The sequence below is a fragment of the Numenius arquata genome, chromosome 5, assembly GCF_964106895.1.
Source record: "Numenius arquata chromosome 5, bNumArq3.hap1.1, whole genome shotgun sequence".
Classification (NCBI taxonomy): domain Eukaryota; kingdom Metazoa; phylum Chordata; class Aves; order Charadriiformes; family Scolopacidae; genus Numenius; species Numenius arquata.
Genome location: NC_133580.1, coordinates 1,905,617 through 1,929,232, shown reverse-complemented (window position 1 = coordinate 1,929,232; position 23,616 = coordinate 1,905,617). Strand labels below are relative to the sequence as shown.

Sequence of the window (23,616 nt, the reverse complement as noted above, 5' to 3'; positions counted from 1 at the left end):
ACCTGAGACGTAGAACTCAATGCTCCTCTCTTCTTCACCAATCTTGTTTGAAGCCACACAGTAATAGATTCCTGAGGCACTGCTGTTTTCCGTAGTCAGTGTGCTCACAATCTGCCAGGAAAAGAGAGTAAAAGCAAAGGCTTTGAGTGTAGCATAGGCTTAGCAGGGAGGCCTGAGAGTACTGGGTAAGTGTATGTTTTGTGGTAGAAAAACAGTTAACAAAGGAGTTTCTAGTAAGGAGTGAAGCTCACAGACAAGTGCTTCTATTAGGTTTTTGGTCTCTCATCTCACATCACCTCAGCCCAGTTAATTCTCTTCCCTCCTCATTCTTAAACCTTCCCCTTCTTTTTTCCTGTCTCCCCTGTGAAAAGCAGGGCTCCCCTTTGACTCATTGCAAAGGTCTTTGTGTGACAACATCAGCAAAAAGCTAAAGTGAAGGGCCTGGAAGATTTATCTAAGACACTGGAAATAAAGCCCCACATCCGCCTATTCTCTTTGCTGCTTTTCAGTTATGGTTTCTGTAGTAAATGAACACCCACATTTGCATGGGAAGCATGTCGACCCTATGAATGTGGTGTAAAGAATATTGCAGGATTTTGCTTTGCTTTGCTATAACCCCAGAGAAGGGAGAGATGTGGCCCCTCTGGGCCTCAGCTCACTTATAAATTGTTCTTGGAAGCCCTTTGATTCCATAATCCTACCTCAGAGCCTTACCAGGACTTGTGCTCTAAGTAAGGAAACTCTGGAGAAGCTGCCTGTGCTAAGACACTTGGCAAATGCAGAAAGAAGGGGAGGATCATGAAGGACAAGGAAGAAACACTTGTCCTGAGATTCCCCATGTAGAAAAAGGAAGTGGTTCGGTTACTCATGGGGCTGAACTCAAACACATCCTTAAAAACTTGTGTTCCTTAAACATCCCAAGCCCCTGCTTCTGGATAGGGGCTTCTTAACGAGGAGGCAGCCATATGGCACTCCCCTCTCCCTGTCATGATGTAGCATCAGAAGCTCATGGAGGACTATCCACAGATTGTGGCTTTAATTATTTCTAGCGCTTCCTTTGGGCTGCCAGCAAGAAAGCAGGGTCTAACCCACCAAGACAGAGATGTTCTTGTGAGATTACTTTGCTTCCCCTGCAGCCATTCACCTGAGGAACTCTGAGCCCTCACATTTGGAACAAATATCACTTTTTTGCCGTCCTCTCTAAGGACTTTGAGAATCAAAACTTATAACACCCTCTGGCCCTTTGTCCTTATCTCCAGAGAGCGCTTTGAAGTGCACAAAAGCATCTCTGGACTTTCTTTTTAATATCCTAAACTAAACTCACACAAGACATTCCTTTACTGCTCATAAAGCTGTACCACGAATGTGTCTATAGCTGTGCGGGATGTATTTTCAGAGAGTTATTTAAGATTTTCTGAGCTTTGGCACTTTAAATCCTGTAGGGAAATGAGTTTCAAAGGTTTTGATCTCATGCACATTTTACATTCTAATGGGGAACATTTTGAGCAGAATAATGGGTAAGTGGAAAAGTATCTACTTTTCATGGGCACCAGACATAGAAATTAGCCAAGAATAGGGACAAAGCAAATTTAGGGGTGAAAATGGGAGACCAGCAAACCCAGCTCCCTCTGGTGTCCACCAAAGAAAGAACTGTGCGGTTCTGATTTATTTATGATGTGAAAATAGCTCTAACTTGGATATAAAATCCCCCAGAGGAGCAGCCTCCTCCTCCTCTCTCTGTTCCTGTAGCAGCGGGCCTAATGCCACAGGTTATTAACAAGCACATGTTCAGAGCACTACCCCTGACTTTAAGCAGTAGACGCTGCTTTTTGATTTAGTGCTGAATCAGGGACCAAGATCTTTCTTCTCATGATTACTGGATCTTAGAATTTTATATTTGGGAATAGAAAAAGCCAATATAAATGTACGTGCTGAGGACAGAAGGGGATAAATTTGGACAGCTATTTACTGGCTATTAGTCTCGCTAAGTGACAGCTCTAGATGGGAAGTCGAGGGTAATACTGTAGAGCCAGTTAAAACTGTAAAGGGGAATGTAATTATCCATTTTGGAATATGTCCAAAGTGTTAGGGGTGACACTGTGACTCTTCTAAAAACTGATGAAATGACTCAAGCTGCATTTGGTGGCCCAGAGGTAAATGCAGACACATGCTCATGAACACACCCAAATGCTAACGACTCTAACTGTGTAACTGAAGAAAAGTCTGACATGGTAGTGGGGGGAAAAAAAAGAGCAAATTGCTATAGCGAGACCTTATTTTAGCTAATCTCAATTGTGTCTGGATGTGAAGGTTAAAATGATGGTGGGAAACAATGTGGGGACAAATTCCTGCAAAAATTCACTGAGGAAAAGAAAGAAAGTAACTTTTTTGTTTGTATGTTCAAAATCACTGTTAACGCACTTGGGTACCAGTTTTCTGCACACCTGAGCACAAGGGAGAATGCACTTTACTGTCTTGTCTTAGAGCTACACCTCCCAGAGTCCTCCAAAATGTGACTTTTAAACCACCAGCAGCCAGCAGGGAAATATATGTGATTTCAGAGCCGGAAATGAAGGATTTTGAGTGATTTTCTTGTAATAAGATGAATCCCTTGAAATCATTACGCATCAGCTTTTCACTCTACCTGTGTGCTCATGGGTAAATCCCTGAGATTGGGAGTCCAATTCTCTTTCCAGCATCTTAAATAAAGGTCTAAGTTGCCAAACTAACCTAAGCCTGTTTTAGTCCTCAACATAGAGGTGCTTTGGAACACTAAGATGCTATACCAAAGGGCATCCAAATCCTCCTTCCCTTTATAAGACCACATAGTTTTGTCTTTTATCAAAAGGAACCCGAAAGAAACATTCAGGAAGCCAGTAGTGGTATCTGCTTTTTGAAGTATCTGTAGATCAAGGGTATCCCATTGAAAATCCGACTAAATGACACGTTAACCCTTGCCAGTGTCCTCCAGCCACAAGCGGTAGCACAAACCGAGTGGCTGTTCAGTCTTTAGCTTCTGTGCAGACTGCGCTGGAACCAATGATAATTAATAACAAATTATTGGCATGTAACGTCTAGACATCTTCCTAGTGGGAGCTGGCCTGGGATCCCGTGAGTTCCCTGCATACCAAACACCAAACATCCTTCAGACCGGTTTTCATGGCCTGTGTTGAATTTGGAAGTAAGGGGCTCCATTTCCTATTACTTAACCTAAAGGCCACCCAACACTGTGAGCCCAAGGAAGGGATTATTAGCTAATAAATAATTACTATAAAAGAATAAGCTGAGTTTAAAACTCAATAAGAAAAGAAATAAAATGACTGATCTCTGAAGAACAGCTATGACAAGTAAATAGACATTGCTGCTGGGAAAACCCATAATGGAATAGTTCAATAAAGTCCATATGTCTTGCACTGTAATGTTCCTCAACTGATAAAAACAAGCTATTTTAGAAGCAGCCAAATAACATTCCACAGCCTTATACCATGAGTGTTTTAAGACATCTTGTAGTAAGGACAGAGCAGCAAGACCTTTTTTTTTTTTTTAAGCTGGAGCCAGCATGAATTAATATATCTTGTTATTCCTTGCTTTCTCTTTCCTTTGTCTAATCCCTCCCTCCAACAGCTTTAGTTAACAATTCTTCTCTCTTTCACTTCGTTAGCTGTATGTGGGCGAAGATGAGGAGTAGAAAAAGTGGGTGGAAAACTTCTCAGCTGTCTAACTCTGGCAGAGCTGGGGAGGAGGTGGCTAGAGAGAGATGAAATTATAGGAACTTCACCAGAGACTCCGTGAAGAAAATATTCAGCTAACTCCCAATCCATCTACTTGAATGGCACAGAATAACACTTATTTTTATAGCCTGACAATTTTGATCCATAATCTTAGTTCATTCATTCAAAACACGCTAAAGGATGGACTGATGACAAGTGAAAGGAGAAGTCTGTGAATTGACTGAGAACTTCGAGGGTTTGCTCTCATCTCTGGCAGTGGCCCTTTCTCTCCCTGTGGAATGAGAACAATCATTGCCTTCCTCATGGAGTGTGGCAGAGCTGATGGTAGTACCGTGTGGTCAGGAAAGGTGCCGGGCAGGGCAGGAAAACGGGGAGAACTGGACGTTTGATGTGCCTCTGGAGGAACTGGTACACGTTTCTAGTATGGATGGACTGATCACTCTCTGGCCCTAGGGCGGGCGGGTAGGAGCTCACATACTTTTCACCAAACGCATCCCATTACTCAACTGTAGTCTTTTTGTTCCTGCAGGACATTTAAACCTGGTATTTTTGGGTCAATTTTCCTGAGTGGTTATGAATTTCACCAGCAAAAGAGAGTTTCATTGCAGAAACACCCACATGGCCAGGCCACTCTCTCAGATATACATGAAAGGCAGAAAAGAGATGAAAAGAAACCCCCAATGAGGACTGAATTATGTATGGATCTTGCTATTCTTTTCTGCTCTGTCCTGTTCTCCCAAGCTCAGAGCGGTATGTTCAGTTTACTGAGGGGAAAGAAAATAAAATAGCGACCTGAAAAGGAAATTCAGGCAATTCATGCAATCGTGGGTGTTTCACCTGGTCTCCAGAGGTAGCTACATAGGAGTTTAAATCACAAAGTGTAAAGTTCAATATTGACTCCAAACCACCAGGAAAATTAAACTAGCACGATGCATGACCACTATTTGACCAAAACTTCAGCGAAGTACATCATAACTTTAATGATAACCACATGCTTTTCTTTAGGAGTGAGACTCAGCCTTTAGAAGACAGGAGGGGGTGAAATTCACTTCTGTCTCTGTGGAATGATAGTGGAATAATCATTATGACCAGGGTGACACGAGACCTCAGTTTTACATGCCACTTTTGTCAAATAGATGTCTAAATGTCTTGATGTGATCAAAGATCACAGCAAGCATCAGCAGTCTGCTGGAAAAATCCAAGCTAGCTTTTGAGCAAGATTCTGGATCTGGCAATTTCTTGGGATTTGTTCCCATATTCTTAACAGCTCTGAAAAGTTAATGTGTTTTTTCACATATCGCTGAGCCAGCACGTATTGCTACAGTTCTTCGAGGGTGAACTCTAGGGATGCCGAGAAATCTTAGAGACTGGGTAAATTCCACCTTCTGCTCTGAGATTCCAGCAGTCATTGGACAGGTTCAAATCACACAGGAAAAATAACCAATCTCTGCTAATCCCAGCTTCATAACACAGTCAATAAAAGCCCCGCTCAGTCAGACCCCAACATCTTTATTATTTCATCTGGCTCGTCAATGCGGATGAATTACTTGCTAGGACATGGTGGGAATGGATTGGGCTGTTTCCTGTCTATTCCATTTCTGGTGGGAATAATGACTGATAAAACACAAGAAAAAGTTTGAAGGCTATGACTTTTCATCAGTGTCTTTTTTTGACTTATAGTCTATTATCTAAAGACTCCACACAGATAGCCTTGGACTTCAGAAAGGGGGAAGGAGAGGAATGGTCTGCTAATATAAGCAGGGAGACAAAGTGCTGAAACCTGAGATTCATAAAATCTAGTTTTATTAATTTGAATAAATCTTAATGAGGATATAAAAATCATTAGGAAACACCTCAGAATGTGTTTCCAACCAGTGGATCAGCAGGAGATGAAAATAATGGATATACTATAAATTGTAAAATTATGTAACTTGTAAAGAAGTATTTTTATGAAACTTTAATAATGAAATCTGTAAAAGCTTAAGTTAAAGGGTTGTAGGCTGAGCATTTGAACATGCCTAAAAAATGAACACTTCAGGATGCCCAGAGTCTGCAGCCAAATCCCATCTCAAGTCCACCAGCAGACTAAAATTTCACCCAGTTGCATGTTTGCCACAGCAAAGTTGGTAAAAGAAGTAATGAGAGTGGTTTACATGTGCATAAACTAAAGAAAAACGTTTCTAATTTTGTGTTGTTGAGGTGTCTCACTATCCCACGTGGGACAATTCAGCAACCAACAGATACTTTTTGAGTCACAGCAATTGTGAAACTCTTCATTTTTACATGGGGACTAAAATAACTTTTAAGACTGATCAGCAGACATAGACTAAGCTCTTGGACACCAGATCATGTATTTAGACAGACTGTATGTATGGAGAGCAACAGTAGCCATGAGAGCTGCAAAACTCTTGTCAGTCCATGCAGCAACCAGAAACTCTTAGAAAAGGAAAAAACTTTGTAGGTACATGTCATTGACCTCCATCTTTTACAAGTAATTAGCACTTTGTAGTTGTTTTTACCTAAGATCTAAAATTCATAGAGAATATATTAAAAACAGAGCTTAAGGGGCACTATGCCATCTAAATAAATCCAATTTATAAATATCCTCCACCAAGGGGAAAACTTGGGAATGGAAGGCGAACATTGATTTTCTCCTTCCCAGCCCAACCTCCATGTTTTCAGAGCTCTGGTTTAGATTACGTTTAGAGCTGGAAAGTCTCCATGAGAAAGAGCAGATGGCTCAGGCACTGATCCTGCTAGATGCTGATTTAGTCTGGACCCAATCCAGAAGAGCACTTTAGCTTTGTGCTTAACTTTAAGCATGGGAGTAGCCCAAGAATTATCATATGCTTAAATATATACCAGGATATGAACTGCAGCATTCAGCACCTTTCAGGATTAGCCATTAAACTATGTGGAGCATCCACCTCGAAACCTGTAGCTGCAAACCCACTCCTAAAGCCACAAACCTCTGTAAGTCCAACAGGGGTAAAACAACTGTCTGAGCCAGACCAGAGCATCTTCTCCAAAGCATGGCCAGAAGTCTGTGAGTCTGTAGCAGAACAGCAATTCCTCAAGGATTAGCTTGGACGTGTGTAAATGGTATCACTCAGCATCACCACAGGTACCCGGGAGGCATTTATAGAACTGGGATGTTTGCAGGTCGCGCAGGAAGCGTGCTCTCAGTGCTGTTTGGAAGGGGAACCAGGTGGAGAAGTGTAGAAAGAAGGTCTTTCCACCTTCACTGGTTGGGTAACATGGTTGGCAACCCAAACGGGTAAGGAAATGTTGAGAACTCCAGCCGAAACAGGCAGGTACCACAGGCACTTACTCTGAAAATCAGGCCAGCTCTCTCTGGCCACCATAAATCTCTTAAATTACACAGCTGTGTAACTCCTCCTACTGGGAGAGTCGACAAGGTTGGGCAAGACAGAGTGCTCTATAAGTGCTAAACGTTTTAATAAACTGAGTTCTTATCAGTTGTAGGCGCTTCACAGGACCCCTCTTGCACTGAACTGGTCTTACACTTTCTCAAGACTGAGGGAGACGGAGAGGCTTTTGACCCAAAAGTCTTCGGAGAGTTTTAAACAGGGTATGTGACATCATTGCCAGAATCCCGGTATTTATAAACAGCAGAGATCAGAAAATGATCCCAGGGCTGTGGAATTTAAAGCATGTTGACAACTCGCAGCAGCTTGGGAACCACACAGCATCCCCTCCATAAGCCCATGGCTATTCCATGACATCATTGCTCAGATTTTCATCAGACACATACCTTTCTTTTATCCCCGTGCTTTAGGGTTATGTTCTCAATGCTTCTGATCTTGTTGCCTATGAACATGTTCTCCTGAACCACAATTTTTGGCCCATCGGGGTTGCATCTGAAGGTAGAAAAGCAAAGGTGGTGTTCAAGAACCTGACTCACTGCACATAACCCAGGGAGGCATTAAAGAGAGAGAATGTCATTCTTAGACAATAGTCTTAGGTCTTAAAAGCTCCTAAAAGCTACTGCTGCTGGAATTTTTTACCCCTTTGTGAAACTACTGTATTGCTTCATCGCAACATCGCAAAATTATTTACGAAGCACCTTGACAGAGACAGGTGAAGATCAGTATTTGACCAGCAAGGAAACCCCCCAGATTTTCTAAAGATTGAAAATAGAAAACAGTGGAGAACTAATTAAATCATGTGAGTTTAATCTGACTAATAGGAGTTATACTCCAACTCAATGCAGTTGTGGCTTTTGTAAATGCTCTTTTAGCACTCGTGGTGCATTTCAAAATTCAAAATACCAGTCATTCAAAACCGTGGGGAGGTGAATGTCACTGAGCGTGTCTGGCTATCTGCTCAGCTTTCCAACATGAAGTGCAGGCTGAGGGAGCAGAATGGATAAATTCTGAGCTAACTATAGCAGAAGGCTCCTTTAATATTGCATGTTCCCCAAAAGATAGCCATATCTCCGTCAGTTAGCAATCCTTAGTTTTGAATTATGGACAAAGAGCAGTCTATGTAGCATGTCATATGGAAAGGTATATCTGCACCATCTGAGGCAAAAGGCTTTTCTGTCTTCTTCAACTACGGCCCTTGGAAGAAATGAGCAGAGACACAGCCCTTCTCGTGCTAAGGAGAGCAAAGGCTTCAACCAGGCTGGAGCTCCCGGCGTCCTGGCTGAGGATGCTGCCAGCTCTGGGACTTGAGGAAGCCTTTCATTGTAAAGCTGCTGGTTCAGTTCCAGTCCAGCACAGCCGGGTGGGACAAACTGACTGCGTGACGGCAGGCTGGTGAAGTCGGTTCAGTTCCACAACTAGCTGCAATCGCACCTTGCACAGCTCATCACAAAGCATGGCAGGAACAGGTCCTTCTTGCCTCCTCTGCCTCACCAGAGGCACTGCACTTCAAAGCCCACCGTAGCATATTAGGATTATAGGAGTTAAAATGAATATGGACTTCTGTAGGTGATTATCAAGGGGCTGATGCTGCAGAAAATGAATCCATAAATCAGCCGTGCCTTTGCCAAATCCACACACGGCACACGGCTAACACCCTGGGTCAAGGGAGGGTTTATAGCTCTCAAAAGAGCCTAATTAGAAGATGTCTTGAGTGACTTCCTGCAAGGCACAATTCTGTCTTGAGGATGAAGGGCAAAAACTCAAAGGAAGCAAATCACATCACAGCTCTAAGGAACAATGATAGTGTTTTGGGATTCGAAGTGCACTGGTGAGGAGGGGGGAGAGAAAGAGAGAGAGAGAGGAAGTGAGACAACAGACGGAAATGGGGTCTGTGTCATTTCCCACAGGAATCCTCCTACAGCTTCTGCTGGAAAAAGATAAGGCTGCCCCGGAGGCCAGAAGAGGTAGACGCCACTCTGCAATTGTATTTAAATTGATAAGATCACAGAGTCAGAGAGCTGGAACGAGGGTTACACGAGGTCTTTTGCCACCAGGTCACTGGTTTGAATCTGGCTTAATTCGGCATTCATGACCAATTCTCTCTCCCTAGACAGAAAGGTCTGGAAAAGATTTCAGGTCATCTCTTTGCCTTTCCTACAGAATGTGTGGCCTCTTTCCTTATGGTGTTTCCATTCTGCTCTTGTTGAACACCTCCAAAGCCACAGCTTGTGTGCCTTCTGCTGATCTGCCATGCCAACAGCCCTACCTAAGCCTACAAATCTCTGCCATTTTATTCCTAAATGAGGTAACGAGCTACCTCCCTTGTGGAGGGACACAAGGGCACTTTTTAGACCCAATCTGAGACTAGATCACCCAACATCACTGTGGCTGCTGCAGCAGAGAACCTGGGAAAGGAGCTGCTCTTTGTGATTTTCCCCTGTCTCATGGTTTGCCATTCACAGCATTGGGAAAAGCACTGAAATGGCGAGAAAATAAGGAACCACCCAGCAATTTTCTTTCTCGCTTCCTAGAGCTGCCTTCATTTTTTTTAGGGATGGAAAACTGACTTCAGCCCTCTCATTGCAGGGGAGAGTTGAAATGCAGTCAGAAATGTTGTATGTGGCTCCTGTAGGTCCCCTGGGACTACCAGGGGGAGCATTCAGACCTCAGCCAGGACCTCTCCCTACAGATGACCCTCATGTAACAGCAGGAGCAAAGAGATCATCTACTTGTACAAGGTGAATCTCGAAAGGCACCTTGTGTTGTAACTTGCCTCATCCCTCTCTGACAATTTTGACCCAGTGACTTTCTTCTGAGTCTTCACACCCTGGCTCCAGACTTCAGCAAAGAAGGGTCCTCAGTAAGGCGTGAAGGGTCGGCTGCCTCTTCCAGCTTCTGCAATGCAGATGCTGCCACAGGAGCCCATGCTCAGTGTGCACGAGTGAAGACAGCCCTTAGGAAGTGGCACAAATTCCATATGGCAACTAAACGAAGCCAAGCCTTTAGCAGGTTTGCCTGACGATAGCTCTTACAGTGGAAAAAAGTGTGTTACCTCTACATCTATCTGTTCTTTCTTTGTCCACCATGTAGGCTGCATCCAAAAGGTGAAAGAAAAAATCTTGGTAAGTTAGAGGGACATTGCTGGTCAAGCTAAAGAAAATTCAATCCTGATCTTTAGTCACTTTAAACATGACACAATTCTCATAATACAGAAGGTGCTTGTAACTCCAAAAAGATCAAACACAACTGCTGGGTTCCTAACCCTTGAGATCTTTAGGTGGGAAATCACTGCTTGTGATTTTTAACTCAAATAAGATGTACTGAAAGAAAAACTGACTTGAGACTATTAAACTATTTTGGAACACGTTCCTCCACAGGAATATCCACTTACAGCGTGTCTGTGAGGCTGCAGGGCTGCCACTTCCACTCGATCTTCGGGTCAGGATTCCCGCTTACGGTGCACTGGATTTTGTGTTTGCTTCTTAACTCCACCCGCTCAATCTTATCAAAATCAGTTTCCTTTTCATAGATTTTGGGTCTCTCTAAAGGGAAAAAGAAACAAACAAAACAACAAGAAAAAGCAAATGAGCAAATTTACATGCATGGTCACGGTCCTGTTTCCGTCAAAGGTTTTGAACCTTTTTGCTGTGATCACTAAGGGATGATTTTGTGAGGCTACCGGAGTTGTAGGGAAATTACCAGCTGTACTGAAAAGTATAGATTTGCAGAAACATGGGTATTAGTTGTGGTGTTTCAGAAAATACATCAAAGTGCAACCACATTCATCCTAACTGCTTGCAAATGTTGTTGTGGACCAGCTCTACTTCTGGAAAATTTGTGCCATGAAACATCTATTGGTCGGGGACCACAGGATCAGGCTGCAGGTCTGTGCACTGTGGGTGGGCATTCTTCTTGATGTCACCTCCTGAGAGGAACCTTATCGAACAGCTGCTGCTTGGCAATATTGTTACCATTGTGCAGGTTCTCCCCAGGGTTTTGGGAAAAAAAGAAGTCTTTTTGATCTCAAAACTTTGCTTTCCTTTTCTGTTTATGTGGAACGTGTACTGGATGAAGGGGTGAAGAAAGCAAGGAAGGACTGGTGGGGAGAAAACACTTGTAGAGTGATGCCAAGAAATTCTCACCAACAGCAAAGCCATTAAAAATGTCACTGCATTATTCACATCTGGAGGGGTTGCAGGATCACACCCTTGGACTGGAAATCTCTCAAGAACAAACCTTCGTGTGACACTTTCAGGGCTGCTTGTTGCCAGCAGGAAAGAAATGCTTTGTCCCATCTACTTCCAGCTCCCACGGGAATATGCAAAAATGAGAAATAATGCTAAAAAATCCCCAAAGTGAACTGAACTTTTCCTAACCTCGGAGAGGGTGGGTTTGAGTTTGGGGTGAAAGCACAGGCTCTTCCCTTATGCAGACAGCTCTGCCCATCCCTGGCCATATCTCTTTGTCTGCTTCTCATAACAGGAAATCAAACAGATTTATTGGTCGGGGTCCCTCCGTGGAACACCTCTGTGCAGCCAAGTGCGGCTGCTTTACACTGAGGGCTTTTGACAAGTTGGGAAGTGAATGTAGATTAGATTTCTATTTTTCGGGTTAACTTATTTTTTCTGCTGTCAAGAAGGCCCCAGATATGTAAATATGAGCTACTGCCCACCTCATCAATCTTGAGCCCTTTCCCTCTTTTTTTTAATAGCTTTTTTTTCCCTTCCAGCCCTCTACTCTTACGAGTGGACTGACCAGGTTGGTCCCGTGGCTTGGTGGGATCCTTTTCATTTCTCATGGCTTCCAGGTCAGACTCTGAAAGATCTTCTGACCTCACCATTGCCTGAAAATGCATCAGCATTTCCTTATCCCCCACATGAGAGGACCATTGGCTGTCGTTGGTTTATCCATATCCTAACTCCCATGTGACAGAAAAACATCATCTGCTTCATTAGGCCTTCAGAAGGTCCATCAGAACCTTCATTAGGTCTTGATTAACATTTCACTTGAAGAACCCAAATGACAGGCCTGGTTTGGTTTTGCTCTTGTGTTCCCTTTTGCTTTTTTGATCCCCTTTGGTTGAGTCTTGTTTCCCTGTCTGCCTGAGGATGATGTTCTATCAGGCTCCAAAAATCGACCCTCGCTCCTTTGTCCCTTCAGACTGGGAGAGGTATTGGTTCTTCGTGAAGGAGAAGATGAGGAAAGGGGCAGACGGGAGAGTATCTCAGACTGTGGTCAGGGTCTCTGGAATTCACATCCTTGTCTCTAACACGGACACAGGGTTTCCTGCACCCCATTGCTCTGGGTTATGGCTGATCAAGTGCTTTGAGATTTGTGAGGAATTCACAGGACAAATTATGGGGACGAATGTTGAATTTCCTTGTAACTGGCATCTCATTTCACATCAGTAAATTATTTCTGATCATAAAAATAATTTTGTAAAAACTCCCCAGAGAGAGAAGCACATTTTTCATTATCTTGGACATTTTTCTTTTCAGTCTCAAATCCTGTGTTGGGCATTTCTGGACTGACCTCAAAAGTGTGATTTTCACTTGGAGAAAGAGACTCTAAGTTCAGTGTGAAAGGTTACTCAAGTGTTATGTGAAAGGTTATTCAAGTGCTGTGTTTTCTTGGCTGTAAGAACAAAGCTTTACCCACTTGGGGAAGGAGACAGTATGTTTGTGTGGTTTTATGTGTGTGAAAAAATAGGGGGGGGACAAGGTTTGGTTACAATCTATTAGATTAGGGGAGATTTTTCTCTACTTCTGATGAAATGATGAACACGTTGACTGTCATTTAAATTATTCTGCTAAAAAAGAAATAATAATTTTAACTTGATCTAATTCAAGTGAGAACGCACATGAGTGACGAATGAATCCTTAATTCCACAATTGCTTTACTGCATGGCACTATTAAATATTACTTGAAACCTAAAATGAGTCAAAATGATTCATCAATTGAAATAACTATTATTTCTGAGGCTTAAGCAATTCTTTTCTTAAAACTTGAGGGGCTGGCTAAAAATGCCTCCCCATCATTTCTTTCACAGTGCCTTACAACACAGTTAGTGTGGGGTCGTAGCTAATTATGGGCATGACACTCAGAAATTGAAGCAATTCTAATAAGCATCTCTCTCTTTTACCCTGTGAAGGTTGGAATGGTGGTAGGTGTCGTTCTGCTAATGTGGTGCTACCACAGAGGGGAGAAGGCCCTTCCACAATTTCAAACCCATGAGGGTGCTGGCATTGGCCTCATGGCACCCCAGGTTTGGGATGGGAGATATGGGGTCCTCGTATGGGGCATATTTTGGGCGCTGAAAACTCTCCAAACGTCTGCACACTCTCCCGGCCATTTTTCCTCTTACTGGCCACCTCTGAAGGCAACTGAAGCTTTTCCATTCACTTTGCTGGCTGCTGGGCCAAATCCTATTTACAAAAGTTGCCTTCATCAGTAACAGGAACAAGTTAACTGGTTTCTGTGGTGGCTACTGGCCTTTTAGCTTTGCTCAGGCTATAGAGAGCTGGCTCTGTGGGCTGGCACCTGCAGGTTCCCTGCATTAGTGTGATGAGGAGTTTTTAGCCAAAAGCCAGTGATTATCTAAGGTCCACCCAGCAGTGTATTTCTCAGGTAACTCTCTCCCTCCTGCAAACAGCGTTTTGCTTTCTCTTTCATGTTTGCTTACTAAGCAGCATGAGGCACAAACTCATTATGTGATGCCTAATGCACTCACAGCATTAGGCACAAACTCTTGTTTGTCTTCTCTCTGGTGTTTAGGTGTGGGGTAAGGCTTGGGGTATGAATCCATTCATAAGCACTGCCAAAATCTAAGTACGTTTCTGCTTGCGCCTTAAATTATGCATCTAAAGTGTGGGTTTCATCGACACACATACATTTGCCTGCGTATTGCTGATTTTTAAGCATGCAAAAAAGGACTGCGCTGCAAGAGATCTTTAAATACACCTCATTCCTGATCTGAAGTGTCCTTCCCTACCCCTTCTTGCTTGTCCCCCCAGTGCCGAGATCTGCCTCCTGACTTTCAGCCTCCACCTCCCATCTCTGGGCCATTGTCCTCCCCAGGCTGAGTTTTCTCAAGCAGAAGCCAAACAAACCTTAAAAGCTTTCTCCTCTCTGGCTGCATTTGGAACGCGCAGTGTTCAGATGGCTTTAAATGTATCAAAATAAATGGGTTTTCATCCTCTCTGGTTTAAAGTGTGATTGTATCCCCAACTGGCTTTGCAGAGGTGCAATTGCTGGTGTGAGAGCTGACCTGAATAACTAAAGAGTTTGCTGCTGCTGCACTGTGAAATGCAATCAAAAAGCAGTTCTCCTTACTTCATTTTCAAATTGATCAGCATTATGTAAATCTCACTTCCTACTGTTATCTTTAGTTTGTGGCATTAGGTGCAAATAAGAGGTACAAGGATTAGAACATTGACCCTCTGGCATTGCCCCTAGAAAAGAGGCTCTTTTCTATCTCTAAATTCCTTGCAGATGTTATTATGGGGTTCCACACTTGTCACCCAAAGGAGCATCCAAATATAGAGGACAGCACACAGCAAGTTTCTCTGCCTTTTTTAGAGAAACTTTGCTTTACTTCCAGTGACCTCTGCCTGAACTGCTGTTTACTTACCTTCCCCACTACCATTTAAACTGGGTTTCAAAAAAATCTTTTCACATTAAGCACATCATTAAAATAACATAGAGTGGTCCAGGGAAGCATTTAGTCTCAACCTACTGTACTTTGCTGGATATGGGGCTTCATTAAAACTATTGATAGAGAGGCAATTTGTTTCCTATTTATCCTTTCTGTTTCCCAAAAGCAAAAATAATTTGCACTTTAGAATCTTTCAGCTGATGTTTGTATGGTACTTAATGGAAATATAAGCTCTGCAAGTTGAGGTAGGTGAATATTCTGTATGGTAGAAAGGAAACTCATTAATACAGGTTTGGACTGGTCAACCAGTATGGGAAAATGAGCTTGAAATTTTCCCCAAAGTAAAACCACTTTGTCTGCGTTCGGCTTATAAGTGATCTCTGTGCTTTGGCTTTTTTTTTTTTTAATTATTTTTCTTTTTTTTTGTTTTTTTTTGTTTTTTTTTTTTTTGTTAAAAGGAAAGAAATTAAAAAATAGTTAAATGACCTGAAAACAAAACTTTTGTTTCAGGCAGAACAGAACATTGTGCTGGAGCCCAGCTGATTTTGTCTGGGTGGTTTTCTTTGTTTCGTTCTCTTTGCTTTTTGGGTTTTGTTTTGCCCAGCACTTCATCCCAGGCTGCTGTGAAGTGGGTGTGCGGCATTGTCCCCACGGTACCTCTCAGGAAGCAGATGCCAAGATGAAATGAGTGGCCAAAATCTCTCCGTGAGTCGGTACCAGGGCCAGGAATAGAATTAGGGTCACCGATTATCGGTCGCCTGCCTAATCTCTAGCACGCACACCCTGCTGCTCCATTGTAACCCGCTGTTCTGGGCTGGGGGTGCCAGCAGGGTGGAAGCAAATGGAAGAGAAACCGGGCAGTTGGGTACTGTATGAACAGATATTAAGAAAAATCACAGGGCACTTGACCTACCCTACAGGGAATTTTGTTGTTAAAATGGCAGCGCAGCTTGCTTTGGTTTTTTTCTGCCCTTGTACTGTCACTTTTGCACGTTATCTGTCTTCACCTTGTTGGAGGAAAGCTGTCATTTCCAGTCCTGTACCACCTTTCCCAGATCTGTCATTCAACCCTGATGCAGCCAAGCTTTGGGGGGAAAAATCAAGGGGTTTTTTTTGTCTGTCTCTCCCCATCTTATTTTTTGGGGCTAAACAGAGTTCAAAAGCAAATGTGTAATGATGAGCTGCTTAATTCTTAGCAGAGCAGGCGCTTTTCTAGGATTTTTGTCTCTGCCCCCCTTCGCCTGCGTTTCAAAATAGAAAAACAGCAGTTAATATACCTGCAGGCTTGGCTGAGAGACAGTGTGGAAACCACATGCTGCCACTTTCCAGCTTCCCCCCACCCCTCTGGTTTTTAAGGGCTGTCAGAGAGAGATTGCTGCTGCAGAGACGTGAGTTGAATGCTTCGGATTCTTCTGGCAAACTCCAGCAGGCCCCCACCTTCCTCTTCCTAAAATTGCTTTGGCTACTTCTAACAAAATGAAAATAGCTCATCTGACTTTTTCATTAGGGGCTCTCCTGGGAGCGCAGAGAGGCTGAGCGGAGGCTGGAGACTGCGGAGCTGCGAGTGTGCAGGGCTTGGATGATGTCAGTGAGAAAATTCTTCATAATTTGCTAATAATTAGTGTGCCGGAAAGGCTCACTGCAGTATGTTTGTGCGCCTGCATTTTTTCTTCTCTTTCCTATATCTCCCAGAAAAAGTCAGTTGTTTCTCTCCTTCCTCTGTCTGATGAATGAGACTTGAAGGATGGGCCGGAGCACTGTATCTCTTTGCCTTTGCTCTCCTCAGTTGAGTGTCCTGCCTACCCAAAGCTTTGGCCGCAGCCGTTGCTGCCAAGACCCAGGAGAAAAGCAAAGCTATGGGCTTGGGGAGGAACACATCGGAACAGCGGTTGGATGGAGACAGGCTGTGTTTTATTTCGGGGTCTCTGGTTTGCTCAACTGGACCAGAAGGTGGAAAATTAGATTTTCTATTTGGACTTTTCCTGAATGGGTCATCCTCCAAGGAGCTACGCGGGAGATGGATAAGATACACAAAGGAAAAGCAGTCCTGGCAGGACACCGAAGCACAGAGGCAAGGGGAAGGTAGATCATTTTATGTAGCCCTGCTTCTCGTATCTGGCTCAGTCCTTTAGCATAAACATCAGTTGGGTTTTGCACTAATAATCCTGAGAAATTCATATTTCTCACAGTGCAACGGTGTCCAACGTAGAGATTTCAGTGGCCCTTCCATGGACAAGAGACTGTGGGAGTCTCCCTTCTGCCTTCAACTGGCTTTAACTGGGATCCGTCACTCTAAGAGCTCTTTTTCTCTGAACTGGCATAACCCAAACGTATTAACCTCATCCTGAAGGCTCATTTCCCTCTTCAGACTATTTCTGGGTCTGGTTGAGGTGACGGGATATTGTTCACATGGATCATCGTGTATTTATTAACTTTTATGGAGATCACTGGGGACTCCTTTGATGTCAACTCATCCCTTGCAAGCCAAAGTAGGTCAGGCATAGAACTCCCTTTGCCTTTGATTCTAAACCAAATATGAAGAGCTGGCCTGACTACAGAGTAGGGCAACATCTGCATCATTAAGTGCTCTGGAGCTAATTCCCCCCAGTAACAAATGGAGGTAGGGCTGGTCACCTCGCTGACATAACAAGGAGCACATGGCAATGCACACGTGAGTTCTCCACACACCCCTTTTATTCCAGTCCTTGCCCAGGAGAGAGGGAATTCATAAGGAGCCTGTGAATTACCACTGGTTATGGTAGAGGCTATTTCTAGCACTTAATCCTGCATTTCTTATAGATACAACACGAGAGCTTGGGGGATCAAGGACACTACGAGGGAATGTAATTTCAATTGACTAGAGCAGCTGGAACCCAAAGCAATATTTGCTGGAAGAGCCTTGAGGGAGTGCAGGAGAGAAACTTTGGGACAAAGAAGAAAGGCAAAGTGGTGAAGGAGATTATTCATCCCATTTTTTGAATTAACTTATGCTTCAATGCAATCTTCACTCACCACGAGGTGGTCAGAGCATGCTGACTGCTCCATAAAGGACTCAGCAAGAGCCCTGATACACGCAGATGACTTGTGCAAGGGTGAGAATGAAATGCAGCCTCCTTGCCCATAAATAGATTTGAGGGGTTTTGTTTATGTTTTGTTCTGAAAGAGCTTTGTACTCCAGCCCGGAATAACTCTTTTCTCCCACGTTTCTCCTTCTTGGCTGGCTCAGATGTGCAGCCACCAGCTGTTTGCTAGGATTGTTCCTTCTCCTTGCGACCTCCCTTCCAAATTCTTCAGGACATTATTTTCTTGAAGCTTTTCTCAATAAGAATTTAATCAAACAAAACAAAAACTCAGCAACCCGCCGCTTGTTGGACAGTGTTTGATGTGTAAATATGTAAAGAAGGAGTGTTTTGAAAATGCAATCAGCTACCTCCTGGGGACTGGAGTCCTAGAATGAGCCAAGGTGACTCCACAAGGGAGATATGTGCTCCTGCAAGATTAAATTCCAGCTGCAGTGGGAGCAGGGGTGACCAGAAGCACAGCTAAGCCACCTCTTAAAGGGACATTTTTTGAATAGCAGCAGGATTCTCCTCCAGACCAAGCAGTGTACTCCTTCCTACGTATTGTCACCCAGGTCCTCCCCTGGGGCTGGTGTTGCTGTCACTTCCCACCCCGCAGCTCTGGGTGTAAGTTGCCCATTTTGCTCCTTCTTGCCTCAGTGGAGCCGAGATGATTGATACCTCTGCACTCTGCAGATACTCATAGAATCATACTCATCGGTTTTATGGCCATATCAAACTTGGAGGGGAAATAATTCCTAATATTTTACCATGGAGTGGAATACCTTGCACACACAGTGTACGCTTTATGTCAGAACTGCTGTGATTGCTACTAATTAAGTCTCTGGGAGGTGACTCCAAGAAAAGCCTGAGCAGTGCTGGTCTTTGGGCAGGTCAGGAGACACACTGCGTATAAGCTCCTGTCCTGCAGGGCTCAAGCAGATGACTTCTTATCTCGTCCTCATCCTGCTTAAAGGGTTCTTTTCTGCTGCCATTATTATTGAATAAAATACACCGCAAAAAAATTATTATAGTGCAATTTGACGAATGAGTCCTGCTGCTATTTATACTTCATTCGTGCACAACAATTCACAACACTATTAACTTCAAACTTCCCCTACACCTAGTTCGAATTCACCATTGGTGGGTTTGTGACAGCACGCTGAGTGCCAGTTACCCGATCTGTGATACCCAGGAACACTAACGATCTTATTATTGTGACAAGACTCACAGGAGAGGGGGCTGTACGCTTACTTAGAATTTCTTCAATGCAGTGTCCCTTTGCAGGAAAAGAAAACGTATTCAAATGATATTTATCATCTCATTTAAAAGTCTATTCAAATAATTTTTCATCTTCTCTTTAATAGCACAGAACAGAACTTGCTCATTTTCATAGATGCAGCTCTGGAATTTAAAAGACTGGCCATGGCTTTTGGGGAGCAATGCTGTTACTTAAAAATAAGTATTACTCTTCAGTAATAGGGAGCTGGTACATGGTTGTGTATCCCTGCATAAAATGGCTGGAAAGTATGTTTTGGTCTCCTTCTTTGTGTCTAAAAGTCTGCTGAAACTCCAAGCAATTCACTCTACTCAGGTGCGATAGCAGGGTATCCGTCATGATGACGGGAGATAAAGTGTCAGGTTATTTGTTGAGGAGTTAAGGGAAAAGTTCAAATCTGTGTTCAGTTTGGAGCTTCAGAATTCTTTTAGAAGATAAAGCAAATGGTGCCCAGATCTGCAAAAGCAGCAAGCCTTTTGCTCTAACTGAATGCACAAGAAAAAAGACAGTTTGCTGTTGTTGGATAAGCTTCTACAGGAAAATTTGCCTTTTTTGGTCTCTACCCACATGCATCACAGCAAAATGACCCTCTCCTTGTGCTTCAGCCCCAGCATATCACACTGGTGCTGCAGAGAAGAGCCTGGCAAAGGCAAGATTTCCTAGGTGTTTTGTGTCAGTCCTGCCTACAGTCAGGGCAAATATCCTCATTGTTTGCAGCCTTTAGCTTAAAAACACCGGCACTCCTTGGCAGATATTTCCCTTTGCCTGCTCTCATTTCTGGGATAACTTTCTTTTACCAGAAAAGCAACTCTTGCTGCTCATTTTTCCCGTGCTTCCCCGTGCAACACCTTCTCCGGGCGGTAGCTGGAGTTATTTTGCAGACTTGGGAGAAACGGTGGTTTTGCAATTAAATAATTATTCCTGGCTGATTTCTCTGCTGGGCTGATCTCTCAGAAAGGCTAATGATGAGCAGCAGGCGAGGCATGCACTGTGTGAGAGACACAATACCACACACTGTACATACAATAAAGATGAAAGGCTTGTGCTGTAGTTAGGAGCATGGGATGGTTTAATCCTGAAATAGCATCTCACTGATAGAAACAAGGTCTGTTTGTTTTTTATATGCCTATTTGAGGAATGGCTGCTCTTCAAGTAAACATTCTCTTTTGCATGCAAACACCAATATTTACCTTGACAAGATAGTTTATTATCATTCTTAATTTTCTCTTCCTTTGAATGTTTCCGTTCTCTTAACAGGACGGCAAAACCATTGTATGGAGAAACATTCTCAAGTGAACAAATTACTGCAGCTTAACACGTTCCTCCTCATCAGCTGAGCTGCAGTACCTGACCATAAGCATGTTCTTAGTTCCCTCCGCTCCTAAGTCATACATTAGCTTAAGTATGTTTAAGGTGGTTTAAGCTACAATATCTTATTTAGCATTTTTAATAGGCCAAATGTGCCTAAGTGACAAGATCTCTGTTTGTTAGGCATTATTCCTTTCTGAGAGGTGAAATGAGAAAAACACAAATGCTGGAAGTTACCTGTTGCAACACTACATAAATATGCAAAACAGGATAATTGAGAATATTTTGAGGTGTGAAGAGGATAAGGAGAAAAGAATTCACCACAGAAAAGAAAGCAAACCTATTTCAATAACTTCATCTATCTCCCTGCCTGAACCTCGGGAAATCCAAAGGGAAGAAGAGCTAACTTCTTCTGAACTCCTACTTGGCCTCATGATTCAATCTCTGTTGCCAAATTCCATGGATTAAAAGAGGCAGTGGATGTGCAGAGACAATGTGGCTCTGTCTTCCATTGTCCCAGCAAGGGAGATTAATAAATGGGATTCCAGTATCTATTTTCCCTCTATGCCAAGTGGACCTGCTTCAGTGCACACCACAGTTTACTTCAGTTTTTTCCAGATTCCCCTGAAAATGAACCTGTCTCTCAAGTGCTCCCAGCAGATAAATGACAATACATAAAATACAGACTTAGAAAGTATTTCTGTAGCAGGATGATGGAGAGACATAAAAGACAGGGTAGCTTATCTAGCTCCTTCCGTCAGCCCTACTGGGACTTTTCCTGTCCTAACAGGATGTTCTCCGGTGCTTTGCCCAAGCTCGTTTTTAGTCTCAAGGGATAAAACTTCCATCATTTCTCTTGGGAAACTGTGCCCTCAGCTCCAAGACCTCCAAGACTAGATATCCTCCCAAACTCCTATTAAAAATTAAGTCCTGTTAAGTTTGTTTGCCTTCAACCCATTTCTGCTTCCCTCTGTGGAGACACTGTCCCGACACAAAGATGCTGCAGGCTATTTCTAAGGTGCAATATCTCAGTGGAAAGTGACTTTAGATGACCTAGTTTCAGACCAACTCTTCATACTACCTCTCCATTCTGTTGTTTCTATTAAACGTGTGGTGAAATGAGTGGATATTCGATGGTTCCTAAATAAGGTGGTGATCTATGCACAGTGCTGTATCAGCTCATATCAGCTAAACATGGAGAAATGTCACCATTCCTGCTGACTGGTAAAGTAGGATCACACAAAAACCCAGAAAGAACCAAGTAGAAGTCATTCTAAACCTCAAGTCTTACCTGTCACTACCAGCTGCATAGTGAGGTTCTTATACAGGCCATATTTTGCATTGCTCAAGACGATGGTGTAGTTTCCAGCGTGCTTTGGTCTCACGTCCCTTATGCCCAGTCTGTACTTGATTGGGTCCGGCTCATAGCAAGTGTGGTTATCCTTGATGATTTTGCCGTCTTTGTACCTGTTTTGAAAGTCCCATCAAGGCTTATTATTATGTACATGCAAGCATATTAGCCCTCGGAAATCCTGTGTTACCCCAAATTAGGAGGAGGGGAAGAGTCATCCTTTGGAAACAGCAAGGGAAACACATCTATAATCACTGCTTGAAGTGGACATCTATTCCTTTTATCCTTCCACACTAAAACTGAGAAGCAGTTTTATGGAGTGGCTTCATCTAAGAAGCAGGAAAAAGATATTTTAATGGATGTGAATGAGCAGTGCTTCTCGCACGCTGAGCTGTGATCAGAAATGTACATCTAGATGCCCCTAAATTATGTTGGATGTGCAATACTAAGTGCAGGTTAGCCAAAATTTATGTCATCGGTTTTAAAACTTATGGAAATAGCCTCAAGTTGCACCAGGGGTGGTTCAGATTGGATATTAGGAACAATTTTTACACTGAAAGGGTTCTTAAGCCTTGGAATGGGCTGCCCAGGGCAGTGGTTGAGGCACCATCCCTGGAGGTATTTAAAAGCCGGGTTGACATAGTGCTCAGGGACATAGTTTAGTGATGGTTTTTATCAGAGTTAGGTTGATGGTTGAACTAGATGATCTTAAAGGTCCCTTCCAACCCAGACAATTCTATGATTCTCTGATTCTATAAAACAAGATATTAATTAAGCAGAATTATCTCTCACTAGGTATGTATGACCCTTTACTGTTTCTGAAAAAGCTGAAGTCTGTGACCTGGAGAATTTACAGTCAATAGGAAGGTCAGTGAGGAATCCACAATCTTGAACTCCACTAGCTAAGAGAAGGACAGCAGAGTCTGAGTGAGCAGGTTCCTCTTCACTGCTAATCCCATATGCAGATTTGGGTTATGAATATGAAATCAGCTAGACTTTGCCACACACAGAGCTTTGGGCTTGGTGGAAGGAGAGGCTGGGGCATGTGTCCTACTGCCTGAGAATGCTGGAAACCTCCTTTACAGTCGTTTAAACAACTGGCCTGAGAGACCTCCAACATCAACAGCTGTAGCTTCAGACAGGCAGGGGAGGCAGCTCTGGTGGTCCCAGCAGCTCCCGAGCAGCTCCACGCTGGGCCCCGAGAACAAAGCCCTGGCAGAGAAAAGGGGGATGGTCCCCACTTCAACTCACAAAAACATTCCCATCTCCTAAATAACAGCAACAATTAAAAATATCTCCTGGCAGCAGCAGTTTCACTGAACTGACCGAATATTAGAGAATTTCGTGTTATTTGACTGCTAAAAAATATGCAGCAAACCCATCCTTGACCAATGCCTTTTGCTGACTGCCAGCCCCCCCAATGGCACGCAAATGGCCAAGGAAAAGGGCACTGGGCAGGTGGTGGCTCCCCCAGGCCACCTCCTCTGCCAGGCTGGCTGTGCTACAGGATTTCATACAATTAAAGACGTATAAGGTGTTGGAGGGAGTTGTTGAAGACGCCCTGTAGAATGAAGCATAGAAAAAGTAGGAAGAGAGAACAAGCGAAGAAAGGGTAAAGAGAGAAATGAACGTCTTCTGGAGCTGCTGACATGTTGCACCTCCTATAAAGCTGAGCCATTACAGTCCTGGTGGAGCCTTTAGTTTGCTCGAGAGGATTCGCTGCATTGTCTGCAAGGATCTGCCATTGCTGGTGGTACAGGATTGGAGAAAATTGCTTAAAAATTATAAAGAGAAACAATTTCTCATGGTGAGAATGTGTCCTGCAGCTTTCTGCCTCCTCGCAGA

The 23,616-nt window shown here is 43.4% G+C and overlaps 1 protein-coding gene across 1 annotated transcript in view; it reads right to left on the bottom strand.

Annotated features, from left to right (window-relative positions):
• LOC141464295 (vascular endothelial growth factor receptor kdr-like) overlaps positions 1-23,616 on the bottom strand; it is a 131,346-nt gene that overhangs the window by 48,530 nt on the left and 59,200 nt on the right. Inside the window, exons 9-12 of the mRNA XM_074147101.1 lie at positions 21,712-21,887; positions 10,512-10,662; positions 7,507-7,612; positions 3-111 (exon numbers count right to left, since the gene is read on the bottom strand). Of these exons, the coding sequence (XP_074003202.1) occupies positions 3-111; positions 7,507-7,612; positions 10,512-10,662; positions 21,712-21,887 (542 nt within the window). The remainder of the gene's footprint in view (positions 1-2; positions 112-7,506; positions 7,613-10,511; positions 10,663-21,711; positions 21,888-23,616) is intronic.